Source organism: Apteryx rowi, unplaced genomic scaffold (assembly GCF_003343035.1).
Source record: "Apteryx rowi isolate R43461 unplaced genomic scaffold, aptRow1 scaffold_60, whole genome shotgun sequence".
Lineage (NCBI taxonomy): Eukaryota > Metazoa > Chordata > Aves > Apterygiformes > Apterygidae > Apteryx > Apteryx rowi.
The window spans coordinates 1,974,813-1,998,121 of NW_020450872.1; the positions used below are offsets into that span (position 1 = coordinate 1,974,813).

General features: G+C 41.2%; 1 protein-coding gene across 1 annotated transcript; it reads left to right on the forward strand.

Annotated features, from left to right (window-relative positions):
• The first annotated feature begins 8 nt into the window (after positions 1–8).
• VGLL3 (vestigial like family member 3) lies at positions 9–21,369 on the forward strand. Its single transcript, XM_026083428.1, has 4 exons — positions 9–47; positions 8,705–8,960; positions 13,683–14,183; positions 20,786–21,369. The coding sequence occupies exons 2-4, from the start codon at positions 8,729–8,731 to the stop codon at positions 20,827–20,829; spliced, it is 777 nt and encodes a 258-aa protein (XP_025939213.1). The 5' UTR covers positions 9–47; positions 8,705–8,728; the 3' UTR covers positions 20,830–21,369.
• The last annotated feature ends 1,940 nt before the right edge of the window (positions 21,370–23,309 follow it).

Sequence of the window (23,309 nt, forward strand, 5' to 3'; positions counted from 1 at the left end):
CCGGCTCTCCTGGAAGATCAGCTCCGGCGAGTTTCCAGCTGAATTTGGTGATCAGATGTATTAAAAAAAAAAAAGAAGAAGGAAAAAAAAGAAAAGTGAATCAGGAAATTCTTATCAGGCTGACAGCATTTTTAGACTATGCAGTGCGTGGGTGAAGTGGGACTAATATTGACTTGGCCCTAATGTAGTCATCTGAGAATACATTTTTTGGTTGTTGCTGCATTCCATAAGGTTTTATCATTATTATCCATGAAGATTGTTTTCTCCGTACATGGGAAGTGACCCCTAATATCAGCTTGCCTGGGAGACACAAATATGGGCTAAAACATTAAAATTCCTATCGCATATTATTGTTTTTTTCTTTATTGTTGGGAGGAAAAGCTTTTGCAGCAATGATACTGAGGCTGACTTTTCCAGGTTGCTCACGTCGTTCCCTGTAAACACAGACTCTGGGAAGCTTGGCAGTTTTGTCCGTTGCAGCGTGCCTTCGTTATTATTTCTTTTCTAATCTAGGTCACAGCTTGCAGAATGTTCAACTTATTCAGTAATTACAGTTATAAACTTTTATTCAAATATCTCGAAGTCTGGTTGTTAGCCTGGTTCATTTGGCAGGGGGAGGAACTTGAGGATAATTTTGCCCTTTTAATTAAGAGACCTAGAAGTAGAAAAGCACTATAGAAACTTTGGTGGACTTTTTATCATTTTACTCTGTAGGTGATTGGCTGTGTTTCTCTTCCAGTTTGGGGTATAGAACACCTAGTACATGAAAATATATTAAATGATCATTAGCTGCTGTGTCACACTCAAGTGCAGTGGCTTTTTATTTTTAAACAGAATCATGAAGTTTCCTCATTAGCTGTAAGCAGCACCATATATGAAATGTCCCAGAAGCAACCTGGTGAAAGCCAGTTTCTTGAAGTTTCATTTTAAATAAACTGAGTTCTTGTAGGTCGTGTTGTTTGTGAAAAGTGGAGGTAGATATGTCAGGCAAGAAACCTAGCTCGGTTGAGCCGGTACAGCTTCTGAGTTGTGGCCAGTACAGCATATCCTGTTACCACCAAAAAAACTTCCAAACCCCGCCATCCCACATGTATTGACAATTTGTTTTAGTTAATCCTGCTTGCACCAGTTTTCCTCAAATATTTGAAGCTGAAGGATCTTCACAAACAAGTCAAGTGTCAAACTGGAAAACTGAGCTGTTGCTGCCGAACTGAGAATGTTGCACCCTCTAATTCTGGCAGTTGCAAAGTTTAGAGCAATTTGCGCATTTGCTCTGAGATCCAATCCTGAAAAAAAAGATAAATAAACATAAAATAAACTCCTCATCTATCTGTAGTGGAGCAATTTGTTGTTCGGATAACATTTGACATTATGCAAGTTGCTCTGTTTCTTCGAAGTTGTCCTGTCAAAGATATTTAATCGAGTGGTAAAGAGCCTAAGAAAGGAGGAAGAAGAATCTGTTGCCAGGTTTTTGTTTCTTCTTACACATGTGTTCAACATGTAAAACTCCCCTGCGTTCTTCATAAGGATGATGACCATTTTAAAGAATGCTCTTTGCTGGAATGAAAACTATGATTAAAAAAATAACAATGGGGGAAGACGAATTAGTGGGACATCTTAAAAATAAAACTCTGTATGGGAGCTGATGAAGTGGAGCTCATTCTGAGGACTCCGTTGTAACATTTTTCAGGGTTGTTGTACTCTGTTGTCTTTCAGTACCCAGTAAAATGATCTGTTTCCTGAGAGAAGCAAGCTCCTCAGTGTTTGGCTTCTGTTGCCTTTTCCGTTCAGTGCAGGGARTTGTAGGTGGGTTATTTTAGCCGAAGCTTGGGCATCTTGATAGGTGTTTGGGTAATAAAGCTATGTTGCGAACATGTAATTGTTTATGGCAGCTTTTGGTAGCAGATTTGTATCCTTTAAAGAGGTGAGCCGGCTCCTCAGCGGGTGGAAGTGCCAATGCGGAGGCACGGGCTCAAGCTGTGGGTTGCAGTGTCCCTCCAGAGAGGTAACCTGCTCGTGCTTGGGCAGGGTGTGTGCTGTTGCCTGGCTCCGGAGATGTGCCTTCAGCAGGCAGCTGGTGCTGCATCTCGCCTCTGCAGTGATGGTGTTTGGAATGGGCATCTCCTGTTTGATGTAACAGATCTTGGATTAAGTGATGTACTAGCACACAACTGGAGCATGCAGAAGTGAGATTTTTCAGGATGGTCCACCATGCCATCTTAAAAAAGTTACCCTACCCTAAAGTTATTTCCAAGTTTCTGTATGTGTAGTTCCTCTTCCCTTCAAATCAGTGCAGAACTAATTTTGCGCTGCATAGCAATGCGGAAATTCTGCCGCTGTAGCTTTTCACCAGTCCATAACCAAGAAAGCACTTGCTGGCAAATTAATTTAGGTGGGATTTTTTAAAAGGGCTTAAGGGACTGAAGCCTGAATTCCTATTGAATGTTGATGGGAGTTGAGGCTTAGCACCTTAGATCTCTGAGATAGCTGAAGTCCAGGGCGTTTGCTGAGGGAAATAAGTGGAAGATGAATGTATATATTTGCTCACACAGTGTCAGAAGGAACAAATGAAAGTGGGGTGCAGCCCTAATTCTACTGATAAATAGGGTTTCCATTTTCGCTTGCTAAAATATGGAGTGAATGCGTGATGGTGTTACAATGTGAGCATGTTCTTTTCCTGTGCGGTAAGGTGCTGTGCTTACAGAAATGTACAGCCCTGCAGAATGGTGAAATTAAACTGAGCTCATCGCATGCTCTCCTGAAGGGCTCTGAAGCTGTAGTAGTATGTTTTGGATTTCCTGTGGGTTGAGAGAGGAATGGGTGTAACAGATCTTCCCACTTGAGGAGCCTCTGGAAACACATAATCTGTGAAGAATCCTAATTTATTTTTGGTGCATGAGAAAGGCAGTGACAGCACACCTTACCCTATCAGTCTAGAGGTAGCAAGCTGCAGAGCTGAGGCGAAGGTAGGATTCACCCTGGCTCGCTAACAGCCGAACTCAAAACCTTTTCAATGGGAAGTTACAGTAAATGGTAGTTTTGGAATTTCTCCACGGTATGTAGATGTAGAGAGCTGAGCCAAACACCGTCCTTGCTAAATCAGTCTTGCACAAGGAGCTGTGATATGCTCAAGTCAGACTTACTGCTGGCAGTGCTGTAGACAGACTTTTTCCAGATAAGGGCTTGTCTTCATTAGAAAATTAGGTCACTGACTCGACTCTTCCTTCCAAACTAATAGCTTTGCAGAGAAGGACAAGTTGCATTTAACATTGTATCAGCTGGCTGTATCTAAACCCTAGTTTCAAGTGCTATAACTTAGTTTTCTAGTAAAGCTCTCTGTGCCACGTGTTCACAGCTTTTAGGATGGGCTTGTATTACTAATGCTGAAAGGCACTGTGTGTGAGTGGTGTTCCTCAATGTCTAACACAGCAGAAGATGTCTTTACATTTAGTTTTTACAGTTCGGATGCCCTCTCGAGGCTTTTTCTGAAGCTCAGTGGGTGCCCTACTACTGACTCCACTAGAAATTAAATCAGACCTGTATGACTCATCTTTAAAGGCTACTCAATCGCGGCATGCAAACCTGGATTAAGTCTTGCCCTGTTTTTGTTTGTTTTTCTTTTGCTTGTGAGACCCTGCTGATTTAAAAAAAAATAAAAATGGCCTGCTTTATTTTGTTGTTCTGGTTGGGACCAATCGCTATTCAATCTTTCTCTAGCTACATAAAAACAAAGCTTTGGACTTTAACGATACTCCTCAATTTAGATGTACTGCAGAAGATGTTGTGCAAATTCTTTCTTCCTCTGCCACCTCCTTCCATCAGCAGCCCAGAACAGGAACTGCCAGCTCTAGTGCTGCAAATCCAGCGCCTCACCTGAAAGGAGGAGTTCAGCTTTGCGCTCTGTTTGCTCTTGCGCAAGGCTAAAAGTTAGCATTTTGTGTTGCCAAGGCATGCAGTAAATACTGCTTTCAGGCCCAGCATTCCACTCTGTGATTGCTTGAAATTGTTGTCTTTCTTGAATACTTTCTGTGTTATCAATAGGAGCCTGCTTGGCAGACAGTTTCACAAACGGAGGACTGTCCGTGTTTTGCCTAGAATTTGTTACTGAAATTCCTTCTCAGAAGCTTATGTCAAATGACAGCTTTTTTCTTGGGATGGGGTCATATAGTGTTTCCTCAGTGTAGTTATTCTTTATTTTTGGTTCCTGTTCTTTCTCTCATAATGGAAAATCTGTAACAGGTGGCCACAGGCACACCAGACTTCCATGCTTGGGAGCATAAAGGACCATATGCTGTATGATGGCATGTATGGAGATAATAACTTGTAGGAATAGACAACCAACTGATATGTAAAGTAAGAGCTGGCATGAATTTTCAGTCCTAACTTGACTAAACTAAAATTTTCTCCAGTCTCAACTGTGCTTAGTTGTCTTTGTTTGGCTGCCTACTAGCTGGTTTCAGCTGGAAGTGAAATTTTTTCAATTTATGAGAAGAATGTTCTGACATTTTTACCAGACACCATGGGTGAAATCCGGGACCCTTGAAGTCAATTGGACTTTTGCCATTGGCTTTAATGTGGCCAGGATTTCACTGCATGAGAACAGTTTTGCTAGGTTCTGGATAGGATATGTCAGAAAATAACAGTGATCTTCAAGATGGGTTTTGTGTGAGATTTTGGATGACATTCTTTGTTGGTGTAAAAGACTTGAGTGGTCTTTTTTCCTCCAGAAGAGAGAATGATCATACTTATCCAACATAAGCCTTTTTTTTTTTTAATGTTCCGGTGTTAGTGGTGACTTGCTATTGACCTTTAGTTTCTTTTCTTCAGACTACTTGCAGTAAGATTTAAAACTCTCTTTTGGAAGAGCTTGTTTGCGAATATATAAATAAGAAAAATAATGTTGGTTTTAACTGAGTGTAGCCTATGCTACATGGCATTATTTGCCCAGTGGTACTACCATTCATCCTTCAGCCACTAACTTACTCCCCCTCTCCCCCCTGCCATGTATTATCTAAGTTGCTATCAGGTGCTATAGTGTCTGAATTGCCCATTTTGTTACCTGAATTCCAGTGTGCTAATCTGAATTTTAATTCTACGTTCTGGGCCTTTGCCCAGATGTGATGATTTTATTATTATTATTATTATTCCCCCCCCACCCCTACCCCTGGAGGCGGTTTAACTTTAGCCCTTAGCTGTTAAGGAAAAGAGAGGAGGAAATCATGAGTGTATGAAAATATTGGAAATCTGAACATAGTCAAGAAATACGTTGTGTTCAGTCAGAAAATGTTCTTTTTATATGAGGACTTTATAGATAGTGTTGGCTGCTTAAATGTATGCCAGAACTGTTCATATGAGAAAAGTACAAGTGAGAAGGGGCTAGGCCAGATTAGTTATAAGAAACCTAAGCTCTTCCCCCCCCTCGCAATGAGTTCATTCAGCAGTTGATGATCTCGCATACTTTTCCACTCACACAAGTGCAGTCGGAAATGCTTGTGAGAAGATCACTCTTAAGGTCAGAAGAAGCAGCCCAAAATTTGCATGCAGACAGAGGTATTTTAAGGGGCAGCGGGGAGAAAACAGTGATTTCTCTTAAAGGATGTATACACTGGAAAGGATGCATACCTTGTATACAGGGAAAACTTAAGTCACTGTTTATCTCATTGTAGTTTCTTACTTAGAGTTGTGTAGTTACAGGGAAAAAATGGCTGATAATTTCTTCCTGTAATAGAAATTACATAGATCTGTGTCTAATCACAAGCTTGATGCAGTTTTGAAAAATCATTTAATTTATAACTTTTTTTTTTTTTTTCAAAAAACAACCCACAAAACACAACTTTTCACTGTAGATAATTTTAGTCTGTACACAAGGGCTTGTGCTTGTCTGGCAGTACTACCTTTCGGTCTGGCAGTACTACCTTTCGTGTGTGTATGTGAGATTGTTTTCAAAAATGGAGCAAGTGCTCAGAGTATCTTGTAATGACTGCCATGGGCTGGATGGGTGGAGGTAGGGACGTGAGCTGAAATGGAAAATGAATTAGATTCTTAGGCTGTGGAAGGGGGAACATTCCTGCACAGAGAAGCGACTCTGGAGATAAGTTTTAATTTCCTGAGCTCCGGTCTCTATATAGGAACATTGAAAGACTTCCTTCCTGATAACCAGCTCAAGCCAGGGGCTATATTAAACGACGTATTTCTGTATATAATTGCATGCTTGTATATGTATTTGCATACTTGCAGTATAAATACAAATAGTATATCTGTAATGATAGATATCAACTTCTAAAGTGTGTTACGTGTATATTATGGGCATATGCCCATGCATCTGAGATGTCCCAATACATCAATATCTATTTAGACTTCTATAGAAGATTTCTTTTATGGCTTGTCTCTTAAAAAAAAGCCCCCGCCCCTTCCCCAACCACTTGTCTTACGTTTTTAAGTGGAGCTTAGTTATAGTGGACCTTTAAATACCATCAGGTCACTGAGGTAGATGCATGCATTAGAGAGCTGTAATACATCTCCTGTATATACAGTATTAGTATACATTCTGTAACTACTTCTATTCTCTTAAGGTCTCATCCTGTAGTGGTTACTTAGGCAAAACTATGAGGTTCTCTCTGAGCAACAGCTAAGTAAGCATTTAAAGAGAAAATATTAGGAGACTTTTTTTTTTCTTTACAGAAGGCACAAAGCATTTTAAAAAAAATGTAGTGTATTCTATGTCACCCCAAATTCTGCATTTTCAAAAATTAATTTCATAGCCTCTGAATGTGTTTTCACATTAGCGATTAATTTCTAGCAAAATTGTTTTAGCTTGCTGTTATTGACTCTTTTTTTTTTGTGAACCCCACAGTTTTTCTTTATATATTGTAGGGTTTGGGGATAAACCCATATGTCTAAATAAGTAGTACCATGCTAAGCAGAACTACAGTACAACTTGCCTTTGTCTTTGTAAAGTGTTTGAGCCCAGATTAGCGTCTAGATCTTCAAAACTCCAAAATAAAATAACTTACATCCCTCACTGCATTTTATACAACAGAATCAGAGTTAAAATTATTACTGTTGTATGTTTATCAGTTAACCTACTGTAATTTTAGAAATATCATTTAATTGCTCTTAGCTTTTAGTGTTATAGGTTTTAATTCTACTTATAAGTTTGGAGAGATATACAAAATAGCTTTTTATCTAATCCATTTTTTTTTAATAACCATTCGTAATTAAGAATTAGCCCCAGAGTTTCTTTTTCGTAGTACAATGAGGGAATTTGTGTGTGCTTAGGTAATTTTAAAAAGCACAGAATATGAATATATCTACGGTTTACAAGGTCAGAAATTGATTTCCAATTATTTCTAAATCAAACAAGCATATTTATCATATAAATGGAACTTTATAGACTATGTAGCTGCTTAACTTGTTCTGTATAACAACTTTGGAAAAAAAGAAGAAAGACGTAAACTTGAAGAGATTCTGATGATGCTAAAATGTTGCAAAGCAAATCATAAAAGATGAGTGAAACTGTAATTCTAAAGAAAAGCTATGATATACTTCTACTTATGTGCTGTAGTTGTTTTGGGTTTGCTGAAGCTGTTTGTGTGTAAAGTCAGCTGTGGAAATGGCTAGCTAGCTAAAAGCTGTGATTCCTGCAGCTTGGCTGTTGTGGGGAGCTTTTTTCTGTGAAAACAGTTGTAAAGTGGAACATCTGAAAAATATGTTCCATGCAGAATGGATCTTCACACACATTTATTTTGACATTTAGGTTTGATTTGAGAGAGAGAGAGGGAGAGAGAGAGAGAGAGAGAGAAGATTCTGAAATAGCCTTTCACAGATGGCTTGTGCTGATTTTATTATTAGTTTTTAAATGCTTCTCTGTATTTTTTGTTTGGGGAATTTTTTTTTGTATGTGTTTGTAGACTTGTCAGTTCCTTTCTTCCTCAGATCATATCTCTGATTATTTCTGACATGGATTTTTGTCCTTTTTTCCAAAAGCTGTTTGTTTTTTTGTGTTTTTTTTGTTTTTTTTTTTAACACAAACACACATGCACACACATGCACCCCCAAACCCAACCCGAGGTATAGTTTCTGATGATGGAAATTTTTTTTGCTGTAAGTGACATACTTTATGTATTATGTGGATTTTTATAATATGGTGGAAAACTTTCCAGAAAGCATCAAATTCTCCCACCTTGACTTGTGTGCCTTTAGCAATGAATAGGTAGGTGGTGGGAGGTCAGAGACCCGAGTACTCTCAACAGAGGGAGCACGGGTGGCAAAACCTGGTCACTGCTCTGCTAGACCTGTGACATACAGGCATTGCATATCTGGCCACTTTTCCACAGGGCTAGACTCGACCTTTGTAGTCTTTACTGATGGGGATATCCTTTCCAGGTGGGAGACAGGAATGAATTGTTAGAGTCTGTCTGTTTTCTTTTGAAGGTATTGAGCAAAAGCAGTTGCCATTAAGTTAATTGTGGTTGTGAAACGTGTCTGAAAACCAGGCCTGTCCATGTGTGAGGAGGAAAATCTAAGCAGCACTGGTAAACTCTTCTTTGCGAAACCTTCGTGCAAAATATTCCTATGTTCCAACTTTACTTATGAAATGAATATTCAATGTATTCAGATATTTTTCTTTACAGAAACCAGATGTTGAGCTTCCATTGAATGCCACTAGTGATACATCTCTTGTTTGTTTTGTTTTTAATCCCAGAAGAAGTTAGCTGTATACAACAAGATGCAGGAGTCTCTGGAAGTGACCCTTCCCAGCAAGCAAGAGGAGGATGAGAAAGACCAGCCTGCTGAGATGGAGTACCTTAACTCTCGCTGCGTCCTTTTCACTTACTTCCAGGGAGATATTGGTTCAGTAGTGGATGAACACTTCTCAAGAGCTTTGAGCCAAGCCAGTAGCTTCAGTCCAGAAACTGCCCTTTCAAAGAGCAAGGCAGGACTAAGTCCTCTGTGGAGAGGTAAGAGGAGCAGTAACTTGTTCTCTGTCTAGTATACTTAATCTACTTCATGGTAATGCATATTGCATTGCAGGTGAGATTTTGTTTGTCTGTGGAGATGGAAAAATCCCCCCAAATACGAAAGAAATGAGGAGCTTTCTGGGGTTGACTATCTGAAGTGTTAAACAGGGAAAGAGGCCAAGAGTGGAAGAAGCAAGCATTTCTCATTCTTCCCATAGACAGTGGCTTGGCTGAGGCCTGGAGGGAAAGGGCACAGCTCATGTGGCTTCACAGACATCTGCTGCAGATCTCAGGCTCATTTTTAAGCTCAAAGGGTGAAACTTGGCCTCTGAGGCAACAGTGAAGCTGATTGGGATGCTAGCATTGAAGCGAGGAGACCCAGGCAGCCTTCTTGGGTGACTGCCAGGTGATTAAGATTCATCTACAGCTGGCTTTCCAAGATGGGCAGATCAAGCACAGGCTGGAATAGGCCTGGGGACAAACCCTGGCCCACGTGGCTGTGGTGGGCTGCAGCTACGTGGCACAATGCATTCCAGCCCATTCTCTGACATAGCTTACAGGAGGAATGTGATCATCATTACTGAATTCCCGTATGTAAAATGGGGATAATAATACACTACTTCCCAGCAAGCAGTAGAAATATGGTAGGCACTGTGAGATATTTGAACACCAATGTAATGTTCATGTCTCATAATGCATATAAGCATTACAAATGTAATAAGGAGATCTTGACAGATAAACTAGATAGACCTTATGAGTAGAACTTCAAAATTGGTGGCTGGAGAAAGCACACCAGTAAGACTATTTCCATTTTGCTGAATGTGATACTCAATACAGTTATGGATTTGAAGGACTATATTAATTCCGATCATCTCGTTATGTAGACTGAGTGCTGGCAAGAGGTTTGTGAACTAAGTGTAATGAGTAATGGTGTTTCATCAAGTTGGGTTAGTGAGACACCATGAGGATCCTTGCAGGAGTAGGGTTTTCATAATTAATGGTCCTGGGGTGAGAGCATATTAATGGCAATCACAGATTTAAAAAAAAGAGAGAGGATTTTGGATACCACTGTGAAGAAAAAAATAACACAGAATGACTTGCTTTCCAGAAGGATGATGACAAATCCGAGGAAGTTTATGCAAAGGTCAGCACAAGTGGCTAGGGAGCTAGAGGAATTTATGGCTTGAACGGGGACCATTCATGTTAATGGGAAATTTTCCACAGACTCGGCTGAGAGCAGGGTTGAACCTATGCTTACTAAAAAAAAGCTTGTGTTTTTTCCTGACTCTCCCTGTCGTTGCAGAGCCCTCCCTAGAGGGGTCTGCGAGGGCACAGGGTAGCCTGGTGTAAGGGTGTCTCAGCCATGCTACTGCCTCACCCAGAGTGCCCCGTACCGTCAGGGTGCAATGGAGGTCTGTGTGTCCTAGAAGTGTTCCTGGAATAAAGTAAGGGGATATGCCTGCCCTCTGCCGTTGTTGCACCTGCTGGAGCAGTGTAAAAATCCTGGGGGAGGCTGCCGGGCAGGGCTGCTTGATTCTGCAATGTGAACTCTGAGAAAGTCGAGAGTATTTGTTTCTCAAGAGAAGCTGAAACAGTCTTATCAGGCCCAAATGAGTTTCTAAAACATGTCCATTTGAAAAAGTGGGGAAAGAGTTATATTAATGTCTTAGTCTTCTGCTTCATGTATGGTTGTCAAAGATGTTCAGTTACAGTAAATGCATATGAATTTTTATCCCCTTACTTAAAGACATTAAAATACTATTAGCTTGGAGATCTTTCATGAATGACCTTCATGGGTGGCCTGAATTTTTGTCAACAAATTACTCAAAGATCAATTAAAAATGAGGCTTTGCATTTGCAATAGCTGTTTGGGAAGATACAAATTTAAACGGGAAGTGAGTGGGAATGGACTGGCTGTTCAGCTCATTGCGTTATTTCTCCTTTACCATGAAAAGAAGGATTATCAATGTCTTCTGTTTTTTCATCTGTTTTTTTTTTTTTTATTGTCATGATGGAAAAAAATAAACTATAATTCCATCATAAAGGCAAAATTGTGAATTTTTTGTATCAAGAAGGGATTGAAGTCTTTTGCAGGGGCTATACTTTAAAACCAATGTTATCTTAATGATATTTTTATCAACTTGTTTTTCCTAGTTGAAAGGTTTTGGTTCCCTACTCACCCCCAACCCCCAACTGAAAAGTATCATTGTACTACAGAAAATTCCATACATTGTCATCTTATAGCATGTGGGCTTTGGCATGTTTTCAGTGCCTGTTGGCCAGCCACTATTAACATTTGCATTAGTCACCACTTTGCGGTATCTGTGATATTGCCATTCCCCTGCCTCCCTGTACTTAGAATAGGAAATTGTGGTAACTGTAGTATCTTTCTTGGCAAATAGTTTTTGCTACATTTTCCTCCTCCCACCCCAAGAAGCCAGTGGGAGCTATTCAGTTTCCTTTATTAAGGAAAATGCTGAAATGGCTGCTTCTCCATTACTATTTAGAAGACAGGCATCTGACATGACAATATTCGTAAAGGCAATTGGCTGTACTCACTGTTTGAAAGGTAGAGAGGAAAGGAGCACCTTCAAATATGGTGTGAATGTATGGTAGCTGGGGGTTGTGATTTAACGCAGAGACAGTTTTTGTTGTTGATGTTTTTGCACACCTAATGGTCCATAGCATCCAACCCTCTGGGTGGATGAAGATTTCTTGCTCATTCATATAGCATAGATGGGCATCGTATCCCCAGTGACGTGACTTCACCTTGACCAGTCAGGTCAGCTGCTTCCCCTGCAGATAAACTCATTTCTTGGTATTTCAGTGGGGCTGGTACATGACAGTTTCTGACAGTGGTAACGGCTTTGTGAAATGGGCATCAGTTCAAAAAACTGAGAAGACCAAACATAGTTTGTATGGCCTAGACCTACTGAATGATTGGTAAAGCCAAGTTGATACACAATCTGGGATGAATTCATATTGGCAAATCCAGTGGTTTAAAGTCCTCTGTCTTAGTATTACTATCATCCTGCAGATGTCCTGTGCTTTTCTGTGCTTTTTTTTTGATGTGAGATGGTTTGTGTTTAAGGCTTTTTCCTGCTGATAACAACCAGAGAGTTTGCAAAGCCTCTCAGATATAGAGATGAATTTTTCAGAATACTGGCAATGGATTGTCAAGTTGAGTTTCTCTTAAGTAGAGAGGAAAATGCCAAACTGGACATGAAGCAGATTGAGGTTGGGGTTTTTTTTTTTTTTGGTTTTCTTTTTCCTTTGGTCTTTTTGTCAGCCCAACAGCCAACACTCCACGCCATTATGTGCACTCTGTAGTTCAGCCTAATCACTTGTAACAAGGAACAATTTACAAAGAAAGAACAATACCAGTTTCAGAGGGATGCTGAGGCTTCTGTTGTATGCCTGAAGCTTTCTGCAGTCCTCTAATATAAATTACAATACAAATACTGCTCAGAAAAAAAAAAAAGAAGCAACCATTTCAAGAAAGCCACGTTGAAGCATAATTTGCTAGATAACCTTCCAGCTCTGCTCTGAAGCAGTTTGGCGCAAAGATAACTTTTCTACTTTTGTCTGCAATGTGTTTGCTGAAGCCACTTCCAATACTAGAAGTTAATCAGGCTCAATAAACTGCCTAAATCAAAGACAATTGATGCATGGAAAAACTTCTATTATTTTAATGGATTCTGAAATAGACACACAAGTGTCCTAATGATGCAGTCAGAAAAAACCTTTACAATTTTTATGTTTCCAAAATATTTTTGTTTAAAGTAAGCAAAGTTCAGAGGCATGAGTGTTTGAAGAATCTGTTCATTCTCAATGATGTCTTCACCTAAGTCTCATTCCAGTTGCTTGTTAAACAAAGCGAAACAAAAGGTCATTTAAAAAAATTAATATAAATATTTTTGTAAATGTTATGTGAGGAACAGAGGATTTCTTGCCTTGTCAAATATTAAGCTTCCCTGGCTTTATTTCTCCACAGGCCATTTTTATGACTTTGTTCTTTCATCGGAGGTAAAGTCCCACATTTTTATGTTTCCATCTTTGACCAGGAAAAAACTATTTGAGCTGAGACTTCTTTCATGAAGCACTTTCAAACATCAGTTGGCAAGAGAGATGTGAGAGTGAAGATGCTAATACCTTCCTACACATCAAAACCACTAACCACTCCTTCAGAAGAGGAATTTTTAGAATGTGGTTTCATAATGTAGAGGTATTGGAATCCATTTAAATAAAAGTTGAGCCCTAGCTGTAAGAAGCAGCAAATCTTTTATTTCAGACAAAATCTTCTTTCAGTTACATAGATGGGTCAGTTTGTCTGATCCTATTGGACACAGGGCAACATGATACATTCTATAACGGACTAATGTGAGATGCATTAGGTATGATCTCTACCCCATCAAAGCATGCAGTTAATTTGAAGAGATCTGGTATTCTCCCATTAGCCAAATGTCTCTCATATTCTGCAGTATGAGCTGGCTGGATGTCCTCAGAAGCTTTTATAGTCAAAACAGCTGCCTTTCTGAATGATATGTTCTAGTTTGGTCAGGAGTTAGGATCTTCATACTGGAATTACTGAGGAAGCTTGAGTACAGTGTCATGAATTTGAGAGGGCGGACAAGCCTTTTTTTTTTTTCCTCCCCCTTTCCTCATTCAAATATGTTGTTCAGCTTCATTCATACTTCATTTCTCCCCTCTCTTCTCCACCAGAAAGCTCAACGATTTCAAGCCAAAGGAGCAGTTTCCCAACTTCATTTTGGACCAGCTCTTATCAGCCTCCCCCTCCACCATGCTTAAGTGGAGTACACCCTGATTTCCCCGTTACTGCACCAGGCACCTTCCCAACACCAGATCACAGCAGCTGGCCAGGACACAGCCTTCATCAGACTGCCCCACCTCCTCCCCCTGCTGCATCTGAATCCTGGCATTATCCTTTAGCATCTCAGGTGAGCCCTTCGTATGCACACATGCATGACGTATATATGCATCGCCATCACCCTCATCCACACATGCATCATCACCATCCCAGCTCGCACCGCGACCCACGATATGGGTCCCTGCTGATGCCTTCAGTACGTGCAGCCAGGATTCCTGCTCCCCAGTGTGACGTGACAAAGACGGATCCCACTGCTGTCACCAGCGCTACCTCAGCATGGGCTGGAGCCTTTCATGGGACGGTGGACATTGTGCCAAGTTTTGGGTTTGACACAGGTAAGATGGTTTGATTGTGTCTGTGACTTGTTTTAACAGGACATATTTGAGCAAAGAAGTGGACTGTCTGTGGTTGAAGTAGGGCTTGTCCTCAGAGCTTTCTCCAAATATATTTCCAGGTGGGAGTCCCTCCTGAAAATGCTGTCAGGGCAGACAAGAGCTGTGAAATGTCCAACTCTCGCTGCCTTTTGCTGAGAGATCTTGGTGTCGCTTAGCCCCATCAAGCCAAATGAGTTGTGACATGATATGTGTCTTTGTGGTTTAAATCTTGTGGGAAATGGTTAATTAAACTTCCATGTGGAAGYTTCCAGCTTGTTCAGCTAGTTCATATATGCATTCACCAAAATATAGCTCCAATGAAGACTGGACTAATAACTTGTCAGCACACGAGGATTGCATCTTACTCCTCTAAATTGGAACAGATCAGCATTTCCCTCCTATCTAATACCCAAGTGTTGTTTAGAGAGACTAGAGATGCACATTAAGCTGTGCTTGCTATCAAACTGAATTTCACTCTGTAGGCTCTAGGTGGATGTCTCTTAATTAGATTAATTTTACTGCAAACTCTGTAGCCCTATGACAGCCTCCACAAACTACATCTGTTGTATTATAGGCAGGCTTTGACTTGCAGGCCGTCATCTTACTATTTGGTGTTAGGAGCAGTCTAGCAACCGTCACTGTTTATAGAGATCTCTGTACAGGTYATGGGTGACTGCTGGTTTCCAATGTGTCCATCCTAGGGCTCTTCTGTTTCTGCTTGGTATTTATCTGACCAGCAGCAATTCTTGGAGATTATTATTCTTAAACACTTTTTGTTACTTTATTAAGGAAATTATTAGATTTGCATCTTTCCTCCCTTTTCCTTAAGATATGTTTGTCTGTCTTCTTGATAGATCTCACAAACTTCCATTTGTGAGAGTCATTCACTTACTTTGGGTGTGTAGGGGAACAAAGAATAGATGAAGAAAAAATGCTATTTCTGGAATACGAAATAATATGAACCCAGAACCCAATTATAACTGAGCTAACCTAATACAGATCTCTCTCTCTTCTCTGTAATAGCAGCTGGGAACCATTAATCTCTTCTAAATACCATGCCATTTGCTGCCTCAAGAAATTAAGAAAAAGCATAGTAAGGTTCCTAATACTGGATGATTTTATATCTATTAACAACTCTGGCTGTACAGATTATACAAGAGGAATTACATTTTATACTTTTGGATATAAAATGATAATCTGCCAAGATTGGAAACTGAAGTTTTGTTCTTTTGACAGATTCTGTAATGGAAGGGCGTTGCTTTGCTCTGAAGCACAAGCAATTTGCCATTGCCGCTGATAGAGGGGACCAGCCCACTGGTCTGACAGTAACCCCAGCAGTCCAGCGCCAGAGCTCTGGTGTTTGCCGTGCTTTTCTGGGGATGGAGCAGGGAACTGTGTAAGGGGATTGTTGGTCAGAAAGAACCACTACATGGCTTGGGTATGAGTCTTGCCTGGGCCATGAGTTGTTTCAGTGTTGGGCAAGTTAGTTTGCTTACTGCTTCTTTGGTAGTAATACTTCTAATAAAAAAAGGTGTTTTGTTTATTTATTTATTTATTTTAAGAGCATACGACCTCAGAACAGATGATGTGACTCAGCACTACCTCACAGGCCTAATGCAGCCTTTGCTTTGCACTGCCTCCGTGTGAAAATTCCTGTGGAGGGGCACAGTTCGATGCTAATTTGGTCAGGGACCCTGACTGGCAGTGCTTAGTAGTAGCTTGCATGTCTTGTAGTTGTCTACTCAAGGTGGGAGGAGGCAGTGGAGAAGGCATGAACTGTAACTGCTGGCCTGTGCCTAATGTGTAGGCTTTAGTCTGTGAGTTCCTGTTGGTGAAAGAGAGAGGAAAAACAATGAGCGATCCATTTGTAAAAATGGAGGATCCCAGCAGACCAATGACTTGCTTGTTTCTGATTCTTCAAAGTGTCCATGCACTGAAACACAACAGCACAGACTTATCAGGCTACTCCAGTTTGGCACCTAAGTCTTTGGAAACAAGAGAGCGAGCAACAAAAGTCGCCACTCATTAGGTGCTACAGTGCGATGCTGCGTGGCAGTATGGGTGCCGCACACTGAAGCATCTCGATTCAGGCCAGATGCAGTGAAACCATTGCATATCGTGGTCACTGGTGGCATTATGGTTGTGTGCTCCCTTACCCTGCCTGCTCGTCCCTCCTGTACTCGCTCTCGGCCCTGAAGCAGAGGCTCACTGTGAAGGGCCAGGTCTGAGCTCCCTTTCTAGCCCTGCCTGAGCCTGGCAAGCACTTGGGTGACAGGTGTCCTGAATATAATCTGCTGAGAAGGGTGAATTTATTTGCCCTGGGGCCTTGCGTGCACCCCAAGTGGTGTCAGTCCAGGGACTGTGCAAGTTACCCGGCCAGGGAGGAAGGCCACTGCCGAAGGAAGAGGCCTTGGGGGGACCTGCCTTTTGGAGATGGCCGTTCAGGCCTAGCCCTCGCTGGCACTTGGGTTTTTATTGCTCTGTGTCCATTCAGAGGTACCATTATAGTGAATATCACTAGTCTCCACATCACACAGAATTTCATTACGTTTGACTCTAATGTGGGGTGGCAATCTCGGCAGAGAGGCAAAAACTGAAGAGCCTGCTAGAATGTGCTGGCTTTCTCTCTCCAGAACAGGGCAGGGATGTGGTGGCCAGAAAACTTCAATTCTGGAAGCCTTTGCTCACATCTGCCTGGAGAATAGAAGACATCAGTCTCTGGCATTATCAGTATATCACATTCCATGAGCTTTAGATGATTTATATAAGAAAACTCATTTGGTGTACCTCTAGTCGTGGCTTTTCAGAGCCCTTCAGATATGCAAGGGATGCTTCTTTTTTTCCTCTTACGTATTGTGGGTCACATTTCTTTTGCCGCTGTCACATGTGATTATGGAAACAGTTGCAGAATTCCTCACGCTGAATTATGTGCAATGACAGTGTTGATCACCAGCAGGCCRGCTGTAATCGTACCCGCTTCCAACTACATTGTTGCATCCCTGCCATGCTAAGCCAAATATTTGGTCTCAGGAATGGATGATGCTGAATCACTTCAAAGGTTAAGGGGGGTGGGGTTGGTCTCCTTGCATACAGGCTCGAGTTTAGGGATTTCGCTTTCAGAGCAGATTGCATGGAACATGAGTGTATCGCTGTTTGTGGAGCTAACAAAGTATTGATCTGTCTTGCACATCTGCTTAAATTTACATGGTTCAGGTTTAGAGGGATCAACAGGGATTTAGCTACCTGATTCCCTTTAAATGTGGTTTAATCCTCACATTGCATGCTGGAAATTAACCCTTCTAGCAACTCCCGTATAGGTACAAGTGGGATTAAAGAAAGCACTAGTCTAAATCAGAATCTATTAGAACCTGTTATGTTTGTGACTGCTGGTAAGCAGTGTCTTTCTGAAGCTCAGGTGCCCRGGCTGGAGTGCTTGATATAAAAGCATATTGATATAAACACTTGGTGGCCAGAGTGACTGATTGAGGCCCTCTGCGCTCTCCACCGGCTCCTCGAGGCCAAATGTCATCCCACCGGATGTGCTGGGCAGTCAGTTGAATGCGGCAGCACTTGCAGGGGCCGGGGCTGCTGCGGGGAAGAGTGCGGAGCAAGTTGCCCTGCTGTTGCTGCTGCCGAGCATGCTAGGAGAGTATCCTGCCCTGCTGCTGGACAGATGTGCTGGAAGTGACAGAAGAGGTTTCCTGTAACCCTGGCACACGAAAAGCAGAGCAGGGTTTTGGCATATCCAAGGTTTGTAATTCTATCTGAAAATTGAGGTTCGCATCCGTTTAACTTAAATTTAGGTGAGGGAAGCGTCATACTCTAGTTCCTTGTCTAATGACGAAATGTCCTCTTTTGGAAATGCCTCTGAGTCACTGTGTCACATTGAATACAGGTTTGAGTGAGCACAGCCTGTTGTCCTCCATAGAGCTGTCTGTACTTACACATGCTATGTATTCATCCCAATCTGTTAGTTTTGTTAGGTGTGTCCGCATAACCTGTATTCTGCACATGTGAAAATTAGCTATAATGTTGGTATCTCAGGTGGAGAATTCTGCTGGTGTGGAAATACTGAGTCATACAATAGAAGTGAAGATATTTTAAGAGAAAAGTGTTTGTTTTATCAGCAGACTGCAAGTTAAAGCTCTTAGTAGCGTGGCTGCACTTGGATGACATGTTAGAACTGCACATAGTCTTGCCATAAAGGAGATGGGAATATAATGAAGAAAAGGCATGGAAAGTGTTCCGTATTCAGTTCTGTAACTAAGGCAACTTTAGCTTTTGGACTGTTTTCAGTGGCTGCTTGGGCTTAATTGCTATACCTTAAACCTCCTTCTTACAGTTGTTGCTGTTTGTTCCCCTTTTACTAACCTCTGTCATCAAGTGGATATCCTCCTAAAAAGATTTTTTTTTTTCTTTTTAAGCTGGTTGAACCGTATGAACTCTTTCACATCTCACCTGCTTCCTTTGCATCTTGGTGGCCTTTAGTACTCCACTGTGCACTTAATGACTTCTTGATACTCAGAAAGGTTTCTGCTGTCTGACTCTCTCTTTTTTTTTTTAATTGTAAGCAGAAGGGGGAAAATAATACAAAATTGTCATCAATTGATTTTGAGGGAGCTTTRAAGGAAACTAAAGGCAGTTTATTTTGACTCTGTGAATGATGTTGCCAGGAAAGCAAGTAGCTCTTGAGCAAAAGGGAGAGATCTTTGCTGAGTGAAGAGCCTCTGACCATGTTTTTGTAGGCATGCCTTAGTTCGGGGATGCCCCAGTTCTCCAAGTCCAAAGAAATAGGTGCAAGTGTGTGTGGAATGGAGCAGGAAGCTGCTCAACAGTATTTGGCATGCTATACCGGGCATTGTTTGTGTTACGTGTCTAGCAAAGGTGAAAGTAGGTGTATGTCTGGCTTTCACTCATCTGCCACCTGGTTTTCAGATTGCACTTTGGCCTTCACTGTGTTAAGCTAAAGAACAATGATTAGACTGCAGGATTAACTGTTGGACAATGTGATTTCTGTATCTTGAAATTATCTGGAAATACTCCCCTCCAAACACAGCAAGTCACCTCTGTGTGCTCTGTGCCCTGTCTATTCACTGCTGAACCCACAAGTGTTCAGACAGTGCTTGGAAATCCTCAGACAGACGGATCAATATGCTGTCATCTTTTAGATGACCGTTAATAGCTTTGTAGCTCTACTCTGAAATGCTGTCGATCATCATTAGCCAGTTAATTGATGGTACTCATAAAGCAAGGAGCTGGTGGTCAGATCTAAATCCATCAGGCCTGTTAGAAGGCCGTTGAAAACAGAGGGGTCCTCCACTGGGTTTCATTATTATGTGATGGGAGATCCATGCTTAATACATCTTCAGTTTTCACAGGTTAAAGACTGAATGAACAGGGAACTACAGTGGTTGCAACAACATTGGAGTCAGTTGTAGTTGCACTTACTTACATTAGTGGTGAATTTGGCCCTAAGTTCATGGCAGATCAGGTAGTGAGTGCATCAGTATTGGTGCACTATGTGGCTAGACAGTATATAACATAACAGAGAAGAACAGAGCTGTCTGTATAGCAGTGCTCCTTCATTTCATGAAATATAATTAATTTGCTTAGCTCTAAGTGTCAAGGGACAGGTTTTGAATCAATGAGACTTAAGTGCCTTACTGGCTCTTAAGATACACATCTGCACGTCTATTTTTCACTTTTGCTGTAAATGACGAAGAATGGGCCTTCTTCGGGAAGTTTCATCCCTGCCTCCTGCTCTGTTGTCTGTATTTTAGGTATACGCCCTGTTGGGTGTAAATCTATCAAAGACTGAATCCCTCTGGAGCAGAGAAATCCCAGATAATAACACAGGTTCCAAGTCTGTAATGCTAAAGCCACAACATAGCACCACATTTATTAGATAGTCCTCACTTTTTATAAAGGAAAATGTTAGAGAAACTCATAACAAACGCAAGCTGAAAATCATTAATTTTTCCCATGTGGAAGCACTAGCCATTCTTGGCTAAAAATCTGACACTCTGTAGGTGAAATTATTTGATATTCTTGCTTGCTGCAGGAACATTTTCCCTCTCTTCTCTGTAAGGTGAAATGCTATAGAAATTGTGAGACCCTAAAGTGTTACAGACCTTTTAGAAAAGAGATGGGGTCTGTGGCTGGCCTCTATCAGGAAAAGGGATTCTGTTCCATACTGGAATGTCTATACAGACCTTGCTAGAGGATTTTATCACGCAACGGTCCTCTCCAAAGGAGGCCAAAACTAGGAAGCACACGAAGGATTTTATCAGCATTCCTGAACTGCTTGAGCCAGTCTAAAACTTAAGTATGGTTTAAGCTTATCCCATATAAACTGTAAAATTGGGAGCAATAATAATGTTACTAACAGATCCACTAAGATAGTAAGATGTGTGTGTGGGGGGGGTGTTTGTTTTGTTTTTTTTGTGTGTTTTTTGTGTTTTTTGTTTGTTTTTAACTGTTTATTCTAACTTTGCTTGTTTGGGGAGGGGGGAGGAAGAAACTGTACTGAATTATTATTTTTTTTTTTCTTTCCTGAAATCTAGGTCTACAGCATCAGGACAAGAGCAAGGAAACTTCTTGGTTCTGAGGTTCAGATACAACTTAAGACCAGCTAGAGCTGGAGTCACCGCAGCTGGGAGGGTGATATCCTTGACTCCTTCTGTATGGGGCAAAGGACACATTATGAAGATGAAGAGCCAACCATTCTGGTTTTGCTATTGAGCCTTTTGTTTGTAAGGCCATTTAAGGGTCCGATAGTGTTGAAGAAAAAAACTAGCTTTTCTTTCTTTCCTCATCTGAGCCTGCTGCAGCTGGGCAACCTAACTCCTTTCTGCTCCTTTAACAGTGTTTTGTTTTGTTCAGCTTGATATTTTTATGAACAGTCTCAATTGTCAGGAAAAAGACTCTCCCTTGACTACAGTGCACCTCCTTTCAGGAATACAGTATTTTGTAGCTCTTTGTGCATCTATTTTTGTAGAAATACAGAAAGTTTGGGCGAGGATTGATGGGCTATTTTAGGATGACATATTTTTTTAAAAAAAATTGTAAAATTGTTAAGTTCTGTTTAAAGAACTTGCTCTCAGAGAAGCACTGGCAAAAAATGTATAAATGCTATTTTTAGATGTCTGTGATGTGTTTGTGCATTTTGGGTTTTTTTGTTTTGTTACCTCAAATGTCTACCTTTCCCTTCTTTTTAAAGAGCTAAGCCTTCCTTGTTTCCACATTACTAGATTTTTGATATTTTTGTCCTTTTGTTCTAGCTTAAGCAAGTATAATTGGCACCTAAAGTTTCAGTCAAATATTTTTCCTGCTGGTGGTAGATTGTAGCAAGGGTGTCCTTATTTTCTTGTCTCTGAAGATGACTTTGTGCTGTGCTGATTGTAAGAAACTTGCAAATGCCTTTAGCCTGGAGCAAAGCCTGGGGTTATAAGAACTGCATTTCCAACCCACTCGTTCTTTCAAAATGGACCAAATACTTGTATGGATTTAAATGAGACATTAGTTAGGGCCTTGCCCATGATCCATTGAAGTTGATGAACAGAACCTCCTATGGGTTGTGTTTCAGGCCCTCCTCTAGTGATCATAAACATTGGTATACTCATATTTAAACTCATGAGGCAGGACTTTCAGCTAAACCATTTCAGGGGTGATAATTTTTAGCATGAATGTTCAGGAAAGAAATGCCAGTTTTATAAAAATGTTTACAGCTTGTGGAAACAAAATATTTTTTCAACTGGCCTGATCTTTCTGTTGTCTGAGTACCTCACAGAAAGCACTGAAGCTTTCAACTCTTGTTGACTTCAGAACCTGGGGGGGGGCTTTTGATACCCCAGCTGCAGCTCTTGAATTTCATAAGGAGTTGCACATGCTCAGTGTGCACAAAAGATGGGCTTTGCTGCTGTCTCTGGGTAGGAATCTGAACTTGGAAACCACGTGGCTGCATCTAGCCCCAGCACTCTGCAAGATGTTTGGGAATCTCCATTCTGGCCTAGGCCTCAGGTCCAACATGCATAATGAGGACTCTAGTTGAGGCCAGCATGAGTGGGATCCAGTTATGAATAAGGACTGCGGTAGGCTGGCATGGGCCAGCCTGCATGCCCGAGCCTACTGCCTCCAGCGAGGGGACACCACAGCAGCACGTGCTCAGGTGGGGCCGAGTGCAGGATCAGGACCCAAGTTGCCCGATTCTAGCTTTCGTTTGGAAATGTTGTCTTTCTGCTCTGTGCACCTTCAGTGAATGGATGTCTTTAGGATCCCTTTAATATTTCACAAGGTTTTCATAACCTATTATTTCTCTGCTACCACTGTTTTCAGACATCCCTGTTTAAAAGATAAACCAGCCACATGGGAACCAAGAGCTAACCACATGACTGAGATAAGGAACAGTTTAGTTTTAAGGCAGTGAGTATTGTAAATGTTGGTTTGTCAGGTGGAGAACACACGCATCTCCGTGTGAATGGGGAGGAGGGAAGTGCTGGGCTGCGCATCCTGCCGAAATTCAGGCCTCTGCCCTTGCACTCCTTTTCTCCAGGCGTTAGGAACTTGATCCAGTGAGGTGCTGAGCATTCTCCCTTGCCACATGAGATGGCTTGAAGTGCTGGCACTGGGGGCATCAGGATTATAACCCAATTTGGCAAGACCCTTAAGTGCGTATCTCAATGATTTGAGGTCTGAGATAGCGTAAGAGGGCTGAATGGGCTGTGCTTAAATACTGTTCAAGAAAAAAAAAAGTATTGGGCTGTAATTTCTATGTTGGAATGTGGAATTAAATTTTTTTTTCATCTTTTAGGTCATTAGCATTTCTTCCTGTCAATGAAATTCACTCTCACTACAGTCCTATATGTTATTGCTGCTCTGGTGGAGCTAGTTCCTCTATTGGTCAATGAATTAGTAATGGAATGGGAAAACCATGTGGCAAGGAAGGTAGTAAAAGCACCCACAATTTGTTTACTTATCAGGACAGTATAGTTCAGGAAATATCTCAAGAATGAGTTCTTGAGATAGCTAAAAATCAGGAATTTCTGGCAGTATTAGAAATACTGGAAAAAAAGTCACAACTTTTTTTTT

Bases quoted from the DNA above. Each gene is read 5' to 3' on its own strand.
- VGLL3 (XM_026083428.1), top strand. From the start codon at position 8,729: ATGCAGGAGTCTCTGGAAGTGACCCTTCCCAGCAAGCAAGAGGAGGAT. The intron at 8,961-13,682 runs GTAAGAGGAGCA...CTTCTCCACCAG, and splicing joins ACTAAGTCCTCTGTGGAGAG to AAAGCTCAACGATTTCAAGC. The intron at 14,184-20,785 runs GTAAGATGGTTT...CCTGAAATCTAG, and splicing joins AAGTTTTGGGTTTGACACAG to GTCTACAGCATCAGGACAAG.